The sequence below is a fragment of the Vidua macroura genome, chromosome 1 (assembly GCF_024509145.1).
Source record: "Vidua macroura isolate BioBank_ID:100142 chromosome 1, ASM2450914v1, whole genome shotgun sequence".
Classification (NCBI taxonomy): Eukaryota; Metazoa; Chordata; class Aves; order Passeriformes; family Viduidae; genus Vidua; species Vidua macroura.
Genome location: NC_071571.1, coordinates 63,265,817 through 63,279,186, shown reverse-complemented (window position 1 = coordinate 63,279,186; position 13,370 = coordinate 63,265,817). Strand labels below are relative to the sequence as shown.

At 39.9% G+C, this 13,370-nt stretch overlaps 1 protein-coding gene across 2 annotated transcripts in view; it reads right to left on the bottom strand.

Annotated features, from left to right (window-relative positions):
* Positions 1-13,370, bottom strand: part of MBOAT1 (membrane bound O-acyltransferase domain containing 1) — a 71,572-nt gene that overhangs the window by 16,911 nt on the left and 41,291 nt on the right. For both annotated transcript variants that reach the window (XM_053977891.1, XM_053977881.1), the window contains exons 7-12: positions 10,842-11,025; positions 9,027-9,219; positions 6,192-6,295; positions 3,363-3,427; positions 1,890-2,022; positions 592-743 (exon numbers count right to left, since the gene is read on the bottom strand). In XM_053977891.1, the coding sequence (XP_053833866.1) occupies positions 592-743; positions 1,890-2,022; positions 3,363-3,427; positions 6,192-6,295; positions 9,027-9,219; positions 10,842-11,025 (831 nt within the window). The remainder of the gene's footprint in view (positions 1-591; positions 744-1,889; positions 2,023-3,362; positions 3,428-6,191; positions 6,296-9,026; positions 9,220-10,841; positions 11,026-13,370) is intronic.

Here is a 13,370-nt window from a genome sequence, read left to right as displayed (position 1 = left end):
AATTATTTTCTCAATTTTTCTATTTTGACTTAGTTTTATTACAGCACATTCAATGTGCTCTGCAACACCTGTGTTTTTTTTATTTTTATGGAATCTGGGGAAATACTCCCTTTGTAATAAAAGCATACTTTCGTAACAAAAAGCATACTGATTTCAAGGAGCAATGCTCTGCCAGGAGCCCTCCATATCTCCTGCTGATCCATTGCACCTCCCCTTATACGCATTCAGCTGCTGGAAACCTGGTCTTCGATCAGCACCTCCTTCCTACTGCCAACTCACATTATTCTTAACCTCTTCAACCTTGGCTACTGCTAATGGTTGAGGCCCAACTGTTTTGAAAATGGAAACCGAGTATATGAAATGTCACATAAGGACACAGAATGAGAAGAACAACCAAAGTGCTCTGCCTTGGCATTGTTATAATCTCATTATGTTACAGGAGTGCAAAAGTCACCTCTTATACTTTATCAAGCATCCTGTCTGAGTTCCTTTCAAATTTGATGAAATGATAACAGCTTTTCAGTGTGGTTTGGGTGATTTAACTAAAGTCTATACCACCCTGGAGAACAAAGTCAAGGGAAGAGGACTTACTTGTAAAACTTAATGGTGGGCTCCACAGCCAGCATAACAAATGGTGCAACAGTGTAGCACACAGCCAGCTGAGTGACCGCCCAAGTAACAATGTCGTAGGCTATCTTAAGAGGCACTGACGAGAGGAAGTAATGTCTGCAGTTGTTTCTTATCTGCAGGTCAGGAAAAAGTAAGCAGAAAATTATATTAATTCATTTCTTAGACAAAGTCACACAGACACAAAGCAGTGCATGACTCTCTGTTTACCATCAGCATTAGTATCACAGCAAAGTTTATTCACCAGTTACAAAGCACTGGAAGCAGGAATACAGACATGTATGGACAGGCATTTTCAAGATTTCATAGTCAACCAGTGGCAAACAGAGAAGCCGCCCCCAGTTTAGTCTGTCATAACCACAGGTGCAGACTCTCTCATTCTGGATGTCTGGCACAATATTTTTTGGGAGGGAAGCTGTTCCTCCCTCCTGGTTTTCATTTCTTACTGATTATCAACAGTAAATCAAAGTTACTTTAAATGAACAAGTAAGTGCTTATACCTACAAGTGTGTGCCATTCCCTAGAGATTTTAAGTTAGTTTCACATATGTGAAATCCTTATAAATGAGAGGCAAAGCAACCTGCTCCAGCGATAGTGGTTAATACTGGTCACTAGTTTAATTCTCCTTTCAGATTAACCTGGTTATTTATCTGTAGTCAACTCCAAAAGACAAGTGGTGCTCCCCAGCCCTGCACAAGTGTCTGGTTCAGCCTGAAAGATCAGCAGTGAAAATTTAAGAACAGTGAGACATGAACACTGTTCTGTGTTTCGTGACTCTACACAAAATAAGGCCCATAAACACAGAGACCATTTTACTGCCTCAATTGCATCCACACAAATTGTTCAAGTCTGGGCTAATGCTCAACCCACAGCACCTTCTTGTGCAAGACTGGGCCCAGAGTTAATTATAAACCAGCATACATCAACATGACCCAGGAGAAGTCTGGAATCCAACATGACCTTGAATCCCAAGCTAATTTGACTGTGTGGACATAGCTGGTGGCACCCCTAACTGTACATCCTCAAGCAACATTTCCTCTGACAGCCAGGGACAGCAGTGCATCACATCCAGAATTGGTGCTGGTTATAACTGCTGGGTACTTTGCAATTAGCATCAACACAGAACAGAGTTTCAGCAAACATCAAGCCTGCAAAGGCATGAAAGAGGGCTCACAGCAGGGACAAGCTGCTTGACCATGTGAGGGTGCAGCTGATAGCTGGATAGTGTCTAGCCTTAGAAGAGAACAATGAAAGGTACGTACTGCTCTGGCTGCGAGTGTGATAAGGATTCCAGTGAGAAACGTAAAATAATATCCAGGATAGATACCATGCCACAGGGCCGACAGGATAAATGTTAAAGCCGTAGGGTACCAGGGAGCTCTGTCATAGCAGACACTGCAAAAATGAAAACAAAACAGAAGAGGTTGAACAATGGCCACTGCACTTGAAATCCTTCTGTTTCTAAGGTCTTACTCTGTTTTCTTAGTTGTCTTATCTTGGTTCAGTCACAGGCTAGGGCATGAGATACTCTCCCTTCATTTAAATGGAGGTTTAGATGGAATGAGGAAGCATGCTTATAGGCAAATGAGTTCCCAAAGAGTGCCTGTACAAATATTTCTGGTGCTCAAAGCATTTAAACCAATAATGGAATAAAGGGCAGGCAAGACTTTGTTCACCTTTACATCTCTATCTGGAATCATACATTACCCTTCCAAACTCTGATGACAGATCAAGAGCAAGTTGAAAGATAAAGAGATGTGACCCTACCCTTCACTCTAGTGAAGAGATGTATTTTTAGGCACAGTTATCTGGCAGATGCTGGGAACAACAGGGAGTGCCGTAAACTACTGCAAAACAGGGAATTCCAGCTAACTTTAGCATCAAAAACCTTACTCCCAAGATGCAAGGATAAGAGTTCAAGAAAACAACACCCAGTCTATTTGGCTATCTGAAGTTTAAATCAAATGCTGTGCTCCACAGAAACAAGTCAAGATAATGCATTTCTTACCAGGAACCATTTGAATAATGAAAAATAGTAGACATTGAGTTTTAAGATGTATAGATTTACCATCATTATAGTTACAAAAACTACAATAAATCTGTGCCTGCATTTCAGACACTATGTTGACTGTACACTGAGCTTTAATCACACCAGAAAGTGAAATGAGTAATGAGACACAATCCAATCTACAAAATTTGCATTTATGCTAGTATTTATAACATGTGCCTTAAAAGTCACAGGTTAAAATCAGATCATCTCAGTGCTATAAGTATCTTCTGCATATCCTAAGCAAGGACTGCCTAACAAGCACCTTAGGGTAACTCTGAACCAGACTACACTGGTGCTCTGAAGATTTTGACCTTATTTCTTGCTGACTTTTTGGATCCCAGTGACACAGCAAGACTCACCTCAGCATGGGAAGCATAACATAGCAAAGCAAAACAGTACAGGAAAGTTAATGGAGGGAAACAACAAAATGCTATTGCTTTCTATTATGGAAGTTTTGAACAGTTTGTTTATGACTTTGCTGCTCATATATAAAATAGGAGCATTTTACACTTGTAGCAATAAAACTTTACAGCACCAAATACCCTTGTATTGCACCAACTATTACAGACACAGGAAACAAAGGAAGAACAAGAGGCTTTACATTTATGAGAGCCAAAGCAACGCTTTTCCAGGCCATAGAGAGCTTTTGGATCTCATGAGCACGTAACTGTTTCATTACTCTTACCGTTTCAGCCAGGCAGCTGTCTGAATGTTCCAGTTTTCAATGTACATTTTAAAACTTGTTGCAGTCTAAGAAAGAAGTTCACATGAAATGTTAGCAATGAAGCCTGTGAAATACTACTTGCAATTTAAATTAGTGAGGAGGTACATGGAAAATATTAATTCTAGCAGCTAACTTTTATGATGACTGTGCCACAATCCATCATTATACTAATATGACTTGGGAGGGACATTAACTAGGCTGATGGCTCACTGCTAACACTTGGCACTTGCTCTAAAATCTCACTTTGTCTCATATAATTAAATACAGTGTTTGGTTACTTTTCAAATAATGGGCAATCTGAGAAGCTTTCTTGTTTTATATGTTTGGCCTTCCTTTCAGTTCATTGTTTTATTTCTGGAAGAGATATCTTGCCACCCATAATGCAATCTGGACTTCCCTACGGTGGTACTAAAACAAAGTGTTATTTAAAAAAAAAAATACTTTATTGTTATTTTTATTATTACTATTACTTTCTGGAGAAGGAAGGGGGAAGACATTGTTCCTTGAAAAACATAGGCAAAAAAATTAGGACTAAATTTAGAAGCCAGTTCTCAGCTCACTGCTGATCTTGAGAAACCAGAGTGGACTCCAGTATCCTGAGAGAACCACCCATACCTCCTTCTCTGAAGTCTCCCAGATTTAGAGGACTGCTGGACGCAGTTGTTCAGCATTGGTTCCCCCACTGCTGATGAACTTCACCTCCCAACTCCATCTTGGTCCCTCACCTGCTGGCAGAAATCTCCAAGGCCAAGTCCCCACCCTGGCCAAGTGGGGACACCGCAATATTTTCCTATATCAGCCGAAGGCAAGGGATGGAAAAAATGACTGAAAAAATGGATTAAGGGCAAAGGCTTCCAAGGGAAATGTGCAGATATCTTTGCACTTCCACACAGAATCCTTAAAGCTAGCATTTCATCCTCTGCATTTAAAGAGTTAAAATGATTAGCAATTCCCAATGCAGCACTGCCATATTTAATTGCATTACTGCACCACGAGATGCCAAGAAAAACACCATTTCTCTTCTGACTAATATTGTCACTCTCTTTTGGCCTCCTTTAAGTTCCCCTGTTACATTACCAAGAGAGGAAGTAGTTGCTGGCTGTCAAAACAAGCACGCTGCCAAGGCTTTCAAGTCCCCCACGTGGGCTTAGCCCCTGTCATGTTTTAAGGCCCACACAACCCCTTCCATGTGCTTATCTTTTCTACAGATCAGATAGTCACATTTAGCACCCAAGTTCCCAACTCCGAGGTAATTTTACACATGCAGGTGGCTCTACCTGCTGAATATGTAGACTGTATCTGTATACACTGTACAATCACACTTCAACCACCAGCACTGCTATTGGCACATAAAGTGATGGTTTAAGGCTTAGCCAAAGCCATGGTCTCCGTAGCCCCTCTTTTTCTCATTGCAAACATGAAAAAAATCAGACAGCACCCTATTTTATGCTCTTGGAAATAATTTCTGATCTCTGTTGCCCATGTGACCCATAAAGGAAGTACATTTTGAGAGCCCATCAGTTCAGTGGGTAGAGAGGAGCAAAGGCTCCTGTTTCCTTCATTTGGCTTGACTGAAGAGTACTGGCTGAATTTTACTTTCCTCTTTCAAACAGAAGCTGCCTCAGCCCATCAAAGTAAGAATCATCTCCTGCCCCAAAACTGTATTAGATATAGATTCAAGATCTCAGAGCGCTATCTAGGGTGTTGCTGTCATCAAGAAGTGTAAAGCATTTCTGGGCTGTGTATCCTGTACTCATCAAGGACTACACTGAGGATTAATCATGGTTAAAAAAGAAAAAGAGAAAGAATGTTGAAAAACAGAGACTTCCAATTTTGGCATCTTCAAGGAAGAATTACAGGGGCTCTTTCATTTTTGAGAAGAGCTATTACAGGACATTCATTTAGTCACAGATTGTTCAGCAATAAAGCAGGCAACTTATTTTTATCTGTGATTACTTTTAAAATCACAACTAGAGAATTACAGAGGGAGACTTCTCCTATTTCTAAAAAAGAAGCCTTTAGAAAGCAGTCACAGACACATAAATATTTCCACATCTCACTTGCACTCACAAAATATTCTTCGGGGCAAACAAATTATATGGGCCACCTTTTACATTAGAGACACAAACATTAATAGTTTTCAGAAGGCTAATGTATCAAAAAATATGTAGCAGTCAGAAGGAAGGAATGAGAGATGTTTTGAGCAACAGTGTGGCTTGCTGCATGGTGTTCTAGACTGGCACCCACCTAAACTCTGTGTGCCCCTGTCAGCTCCCACTCAGGTTGCTTGGTTTGTACCTCTTATGTCTCCTACCCTTGCTTTTCTCCACATACCAGAGGCAGTTCAACCCTTGCATGTGTCTGTGCCACTTGTGACAGCCTCTTTCATCTACCACCATTCATCTCAACTGGGCTACAGAAGTGAAAGATTGTTAAAAGTAAATAAACAGAACACACCACAGATGGTGAAGAATCAGAGCTGTGAACAATTTACTGACCCACTGAGCTCAGTCACAATCTACAGTAATTGACTGCTCATTTATTAAATATCTGATATCATTATTTTTTAGCCCTCATGACACTATTTAGAAATACCACCTGAATACAGAATGTAAGGAAGCCTGTGAGACAGATGCATTTTATCTGTCCAACAGATAAAATACAAAACCTCTTCATGTTAAAGAGGAGCAGTCTGGTAGCATAGATTTACTTTCCTTTCAGTAAAGCCTTTACCCAATACCATGCTCATTTCTGTATAATTATGCCAATGCAGCCACTCCTTTATCTCACCTCAATGTTCCAGATATTCAAATTGGACAACAGGTCCCAGCGGAAAGTGCCTCTCTCATCAACTCCACTGAATCCATAACCAGCTGCATTGTTGACTGCATCTGCTGCAATGTCAAAGCAAAACAGGTAAAATCAGACTGCTGGAAGAGACCTGTTTTCTTACAAGTCACTGTGGCATTAAACAAACATTCAAGCCAGATTTGTAGGATTTAGCAACCTCTCTTTCTAGGAGAAGCTTCTTCTTTGCAAAGGGGCATTACTATAAGGCTACACAAGAGTCATTTCCTCAAGAGGAAAGACTAGCTATTCCTTGTGCAGAAGAAATAAAATAATAAAATAACAACAAATATAAATCACTTTTCCTATTATTAGGCCTTTATTATTCATCTGAGACAGATATTACCATAAAATGAATGAGCAGTTTTCTCGAAAGGGCACCTGGATGTCACAGCATTTTCCAGAATTCAGAAAAAAACTCAATATCTCAAAGACATGCTTATTATTTCTATTAAGAGTTCAAACATGGCTATGTTAATTAAGACTGTCATTCAGAATTCTGCAGACAAAGCCTTTTGCTAATCCTGTTGCTGAGTGCCTCACTAAAGTGCCTCAACATCTCTATGAACCAAATATTGAGTAACTTCAGTTACACATGTAGCTACCTTAAAGAAGTAAAAGCTTGGATAACAGTAGGCATTACACACTGATGCACTCTTGTCAATCACATCCCCTCTCAGAGTGCCTGGGAGTCACCTCATCACTGGGTCTCAAGATTCTGATTTCAATGTGCCCCTGCTAGAAATACCTACTTGGAGGACTATGGAAACAGAAAGGAGAATTCTTTATTGTCTCAGGATCACTAGTTGCAGCCAACACTGAGGATCATTGGAAGAAAAAGGGAAGCACAAATACAGGTTAGGCTTTTCCTTCCAGGTCATTTACAAAATACAAGTCTGGTCATTCTTTAAAAAGGTCGGCATTTCTTCCTCAAGAATGAAAACTGATTTTACTTTGTAAATGCTGTGAGTACAGGCACAAGCTCATAGAGAAGCCCTAGTGCACAAAACTAGGGAGGGAACCTAATTATCAGCAACAAGACTTATAATAAATAAATAAGCAAGCAACTTTCTCTAACCTAAAACTTTCTGTTTTGTTTTCCACTTTCCTAAATGAGATAGGTTTTACTGATGGAAAGAAAGCTCCCCATGTTTTTCATCTTCTCCCTGCTTAAAAACTCCTCAAACAATAAACAACAACCCTGCCTGAAGCTGGCCCACAAGATCCTGCCCAATCTCTGAGACTGGAGCTGCACATAACCATCCCCCAGAGCAGTGGACTCCTGGATTTGCTCTTCCTTGCTCCAAGAGTAGCAGAGACCAAATAATTAGTGCTTCTTCACCAAAACCAAGAAACCAGGAATCATGGAATGAGCAATAATTATATAGCATCTCCCTTGGCCTTTTGCTTCCCAGGCTGCTGTCTGCAGAGCAAGGTGTGAAGCACAGAAAGGTCACAACTGTGCACCCTCAAGCTGCTCACAAAACCTGAATCCCCACAAGCTCTGCAGAGCACAGAGCTTTGTTTCCCCGCAGGCTTGAACAGCTCAGGCTGTGTATTGGCTTTCACAGCTCCTTGGACGGAGGCACTCGGACCCAAAGTGGTTTCAGTGACAGCTCGGAGTTAGGTTTGCAGCTGGGTTCCCAGAACTACCCCTAATGCAGTGAGAAGCTGAATTTTCTTTCCATGTATCTGGGCAGTGCAGCTCTCACACAACAGTGTGCCTGTCCTGTCCTGAGGACAGGAAGCATCTATCACCTGCTTCAGCAGGCTTTTGTAATGCCCTGGGCCATGCCACTGGGAGCAAAACTGGGAAAGGATAAAAAAAGGATAAAGTGCCAACTGTTCTCCTGCCGAGATTTGGGATGTGAATAGATGAGGCCTTACCCTCCACTATGCAATACATACTTTTCTGCGAACTGCCTCATTTGTAAGACATTTCTAGAGCCTCTGCAGCTTGGTCTTGTCACAAATGCAAGTTCAGCTTATCTCTTTAATAATAGCCTTCCAGTTAACTATAATGTCAGAAAAAAATTAAGGCAACAATTTAACATTGGATCCCACAAAAGTAAGTTTGTGACCAAGCCATTCTTTCTCTCAAAGCCTTTCCCATCCCACACATGCCAGTCCTGGCTGCCTTCCCTGAATCTGACAGTTTTATTCCCAGCAGTTTAATCACAGCCTTGCAATGAATCTCCCTGGCTACTTCCATCCTGTCGCAGTGACACCCTTCTCCACTTCAAGGTATATGCATTTCTTGCTGGACTTCCAGGATCTCCCCTACACACAATGTCTTGTAACACCAGTAAAAAAATACAGGATATTTTCAGCCTGGCCTAAAGGATTTGACTCCTCACATATAGATGGTGAAATATGACTTGTAAAAGAAGGTAAAATGCAAAAATATTATTTTGACCATCAGTCTGAATGCTCCTAAAAAAATTTGCTTCCTTCTTCAGTGAGCCCTCTTACTTCTCCTCTCCCTTTTCCTTGCAGACATTTTGGTCCTCCCCAACACTTCTTTTGCTCCCTAAGTTCTCCAATCTTTTCTCTGGACTGCTTAAAGCCAAGGTGTATACAGGACTCCACAGTGCTTTAGAGGCATCAGCCCTCCAACAAGCACAGGGTCCACTGCCTAAAGGAACACATCTCCCACGTGAACTTGAACTACAGGTCTAGGGACAATTTCATTTCCCCCCCATCCCAGATCTCAGACCTCCTCCCCCATTTAGAAACTTATTTGCTACAGATAAAACTACATAATGTAGCCAGACTTACCTAACGTCCATGCAAAATAATACTTTGGTTTTGCTGCCTGTGTTACAACATACAGGTAACCAAGTCTTGACAAGAAGGGAGTTTTATCAAGAAATTCGTTATCAATAATATATGCCATTGGAAAGTTCTTGGTAAGTGTCAAGAATAAAATGAGAGATACTAGTGTGATACACAGCTTGTACATCACTGCTCCCTAAAAAGCACAAACAATGAAACATTGATTAGAAACACTTGCTTAAGGGGAAGAACAAGGCAGTGCTCATGACATACAAAAACTATGGGCTTCAAGAACCATTAAAGTTACCAGTGACAAAGTTGATACTAATTAATTTAGAAGAGGTGACCAAGAAAAGGCCAGAGTCACAGCTCTAGTTTAATTTGGTTTATTGAACTACCTTTAGATAGGTAGGACAATCACAAATCAAAATCAGTGATGAATTTCATGACAGACTCCACATCAGTGTGTGGAGATTCTAAAATGGGAAAGGAAACATATCAAGCCCTACAGTGGAAAGCAGAAATCTTCTCTAAATGTATTGTCCTCTCCTGGAACTAAAGACTGGGTTCCTCCTGGAAGCCAAAAGCAGTGATATTCTGTGCAACAGTAGGTCTTACTAGCCAGCTACCACCCAGAAGTCTTACTGAAAATCATTTGTCCAAAAAGCATTGTGTTGTTACAGCACACTTGTATCCACTCTACAGGGTATGTGCTCTGCCACGTTTTCTATTCCAGCTCCCTAGCTTCCTACACACCATTATTGACAATCGTTGTAGTAGTTCAAAGCTTGTTTGCAAATACACAACATGGGCAGACCCTTCTTGATCCAGCTGTAATTAAAAAGTAATCTGGTACTTGGATACCATGTGAAAATTGACTCATGTTCTCAAAAGGCTAATAAAAATGCAATATCCTATTAAAACAACCAAGTATTTTTTTATGCTTTTGATTTTTGATCTATTTTTATATATTCTCCAAAATTCTGGAATAAAGTAATGTGAAATTGTTTTTTATGCAGATTTTAATATTCTCTCCTGACTTGCAGCCTCCACAATATAGGCCTTATTCTGACATCAGTCAGTCTAATGTAAATCAGAACTAACACTACTAGGGTCAGTCGAAAGACAACTGTGTACAATAGGAATCATTATACAAAAGCACATGCTCAACTTCAGAGGACATATTCTGTGCACATTCACAAAACTACACTTTCACTGTCACTTTAAGACAAGAGAGAGAAATCTGAACCTCATGCTACACTATCCTGCTTTACAAAAAGGCTATTTTCTAAGAACGCTTTAAGTAATACTAAAATAATATAAAACCAGATTAGTGGTAAAACTATGTGATAAAATTACCTCTTGAATCATCTTAAAGTGTATAAAGTGTATTCTTGCAAACCACCTGGACAGGCTATGGTTTCTGATTAGCAGTGATTCATGTACTTCTAATATCGCCCGCACTATGGGGGAGATTTGACTTTTTTGCATTTTTCTGACATTTCCTCTTTTGTCTAGAGCTGAACTGCAACTTGTCATTGTCTGAATCTGCAGCCCATTCCCATCACTGCACAAAGGACAACCACTAACAAGTGACCCCTTTTGCATGCCAAAACCATTTGGCAAATTCGCTAGCCTCTTCACCCATTCTGACTTTTTGATAAAACCAGCAGCCACTGACAGAAAAAACTCACTGTAACCTTTACTGGCAAGATAACCCAAAACTGGTTTGTCTTCTTAGCTTTTAATTATGAGAATCATGTACAAAGCTGTACTTTCCTGCCCCCTACAATCAATCTTTGTCATTTTAAAACTTACAGTTGGAGAAGGATCAGGAAGTCTGTCATAACCCTTCTGCTTCCAGTTCACTTCTAACAGTTTCATGTGCACATGCCTCCCTTCAATGAAGGCGATATAATCCTTGTAATTGCTGCAAGGCCCTGCTATGATGCTCATAAAATTGAGGAGATAACTTAAATACTCCAGTAAAGAAGGTCTTGACCTGTGAAAAATCAGCCACACACAACAGAACAAACAGAAAAAACCAAAACAAGGTAAAACACATCAAAGGCTTTCACCAATGTTTTTTGTTGCACTGTCTACCAAAGTTCTCACCTCTCTCCTACTCCTTTCCCTCCAGCTGAAAACTCTCTAGATCTGTTCTGGGGGAGATGAAACACAGCCTGTCATATTCTGGTGATGTCTGGTAGATGGCAGTAAGAGCAAAGGTAAAATGGAAGTGTTTAAACTACAGGTGAACTAATGCTAATGATTTGAAAAGTTGTAATCTCAGAAACTTTTTAGCTAAAAACAGTAACAAATGTGTCCATTTTGGACAGTCAGCAGTACCAGGAGGGAGAAGCTGGTATTTGGTTTTGGACCTCTGTCCAGGATGTCAGGGATCAAACTACCTTGTTATACAAACCACAGGGCAGGGAGTCTCCAAAACCAGGATTCTCAGTCCTGGGAGAAGCTCTCACCCACCCTTCAGTTCAGCCTTTCAAAAAATAGGAAGTGTCACGTGAGACATACAGGAAGAGAATGAATAAGCACCCTCTCCTACTGTTCAAATAAAGGAAGTAATTGCCTGCATTGCATCATGAACAGGAAAAGGAAATAAGGGGGAAAAAACACATTAATTGAAAGACTGCTGAAGATGAAAGTCAAAGAAAGTCTGTCATATTAATTTTTTTTCCATTTTGCAAGTGCATATCCCACCAGTTCCTTCTGGGGCTGTACATTTGATGTAAAATGAAGAAGATCCACTGCCTTTGCTAGAGATCATTACAATGGAAAAAGAAAGCTGAAAGGCCTCTCAGCAGTAGTGTAATTTGTAAATTGTTAGGCTCGGGGTTTTTATGTGGCAGAAAATGCCAACATCCAAACTGTGCACTGTGTTCTGCACTGCATTAGAGTGAGTGCTCTCCAAAAGGGTCCTAATTGTTACCATTCAAGTAAACATGGAGCCCTCAGATGAGAACACAAACTTGGGTACAGTGCTTCAGGGCTCTCCTGCCCAAGAGACAGATGGACACACATAACCAAAACACACTTAAAATTCTTTAAGACTAAAACAAATTTGTAGCAGAAAAACTAAGCAACAGTTAAACATTTGCTGTTGCCTACTTCTATTTTAAAGTGGAATTAGTTTGAATAAACAGTTAGATTAGCAAGGATTTTCTGCATTCACCCTACTGGTTATTGTAGATATTAGTGCCTAAATGGTATGTTCTCTGGTGAAAGCATTTCACAGAAAGATGGAGCAAACAATTTGGGGTAAGAGTCATCTTTCTGTCCTGCAAAAACAGGTCCATGATGTGGGCTTCCTAGCTCTACAGTAAGATTAAAAATAAAGTCAACTTGGGTTCTGCACATGGTTGGGTGGGGAGACATGAGCAATGCACAAAGGAATGTACAGAGGATGAGTGAGAAACAAAAACAGACCAAGAACAGGAGGGAAGACAAAAGGCTGTATTACCAAAGGGGATTTAAAACTCTTCAGTTATGACTTGCCTGCCGCTGACACTTAAGCTATTGGCATCTTCTTTTCTATTATGAACTCATCTACTGTACAAGAAAAAAAACCAAGCCTGTTTAGTGAGAATTTGACTAGAATTAAGGGCCAAGTGCAGTTAAAAATTATGCTGCAAGCTTTAAAAATAGATACTATGGAGTCACAGCTACCTACAAGATTTTTGCCTTTTAAAAAATGACTTTCTGAAGTTCATAGGCAGATTTTCTGATGGCTGAATCTTCTACCTTGGAAATTAAGGAAATAATTTCCTTGGCAATAACAAACATATTATGGTGAAAAGTAGTTATGGTTATAAGAGTAATTCTTTAACACTAATTCTTCATTAAAAACAAACAAAAAACAAAAAAAGGCAAAAAACCAAAACCAAACAAACAAACAAACAAAAACTCAACAAAACCACCCAAAACACTAACATGTTGCACTTGTATTGAGAGACAAACTATGAAAAAAAGGGTGCTCAAAGAGGTGCTCTCTCCATATGAAAAATGAGAAGTAATATAATGCAGAGACCTAGGAGTATTAACATTATGGAGGGAGACCAAAAAAAAAATAAAATCCAGTATGCAAAAATTATGGCAAGGAAAAGCAGTACTTGAAATGTCAGACTCAAACCAAAATGGATTTTTACTATGCAGTGGATTGTTGACAGGAGTGATTACTTGGAAAAATAGCACATCACAGATCAGATGAAGATAACAGCCAACAAGTCTGTATAGTATAGTCTTAGCCTGAATTTAAAAGAGTTAATACAGCAAAGACTTGTTCTGTTGCATGTGGAGTATATATTTAAGTCAATAAGACATTACCAAATA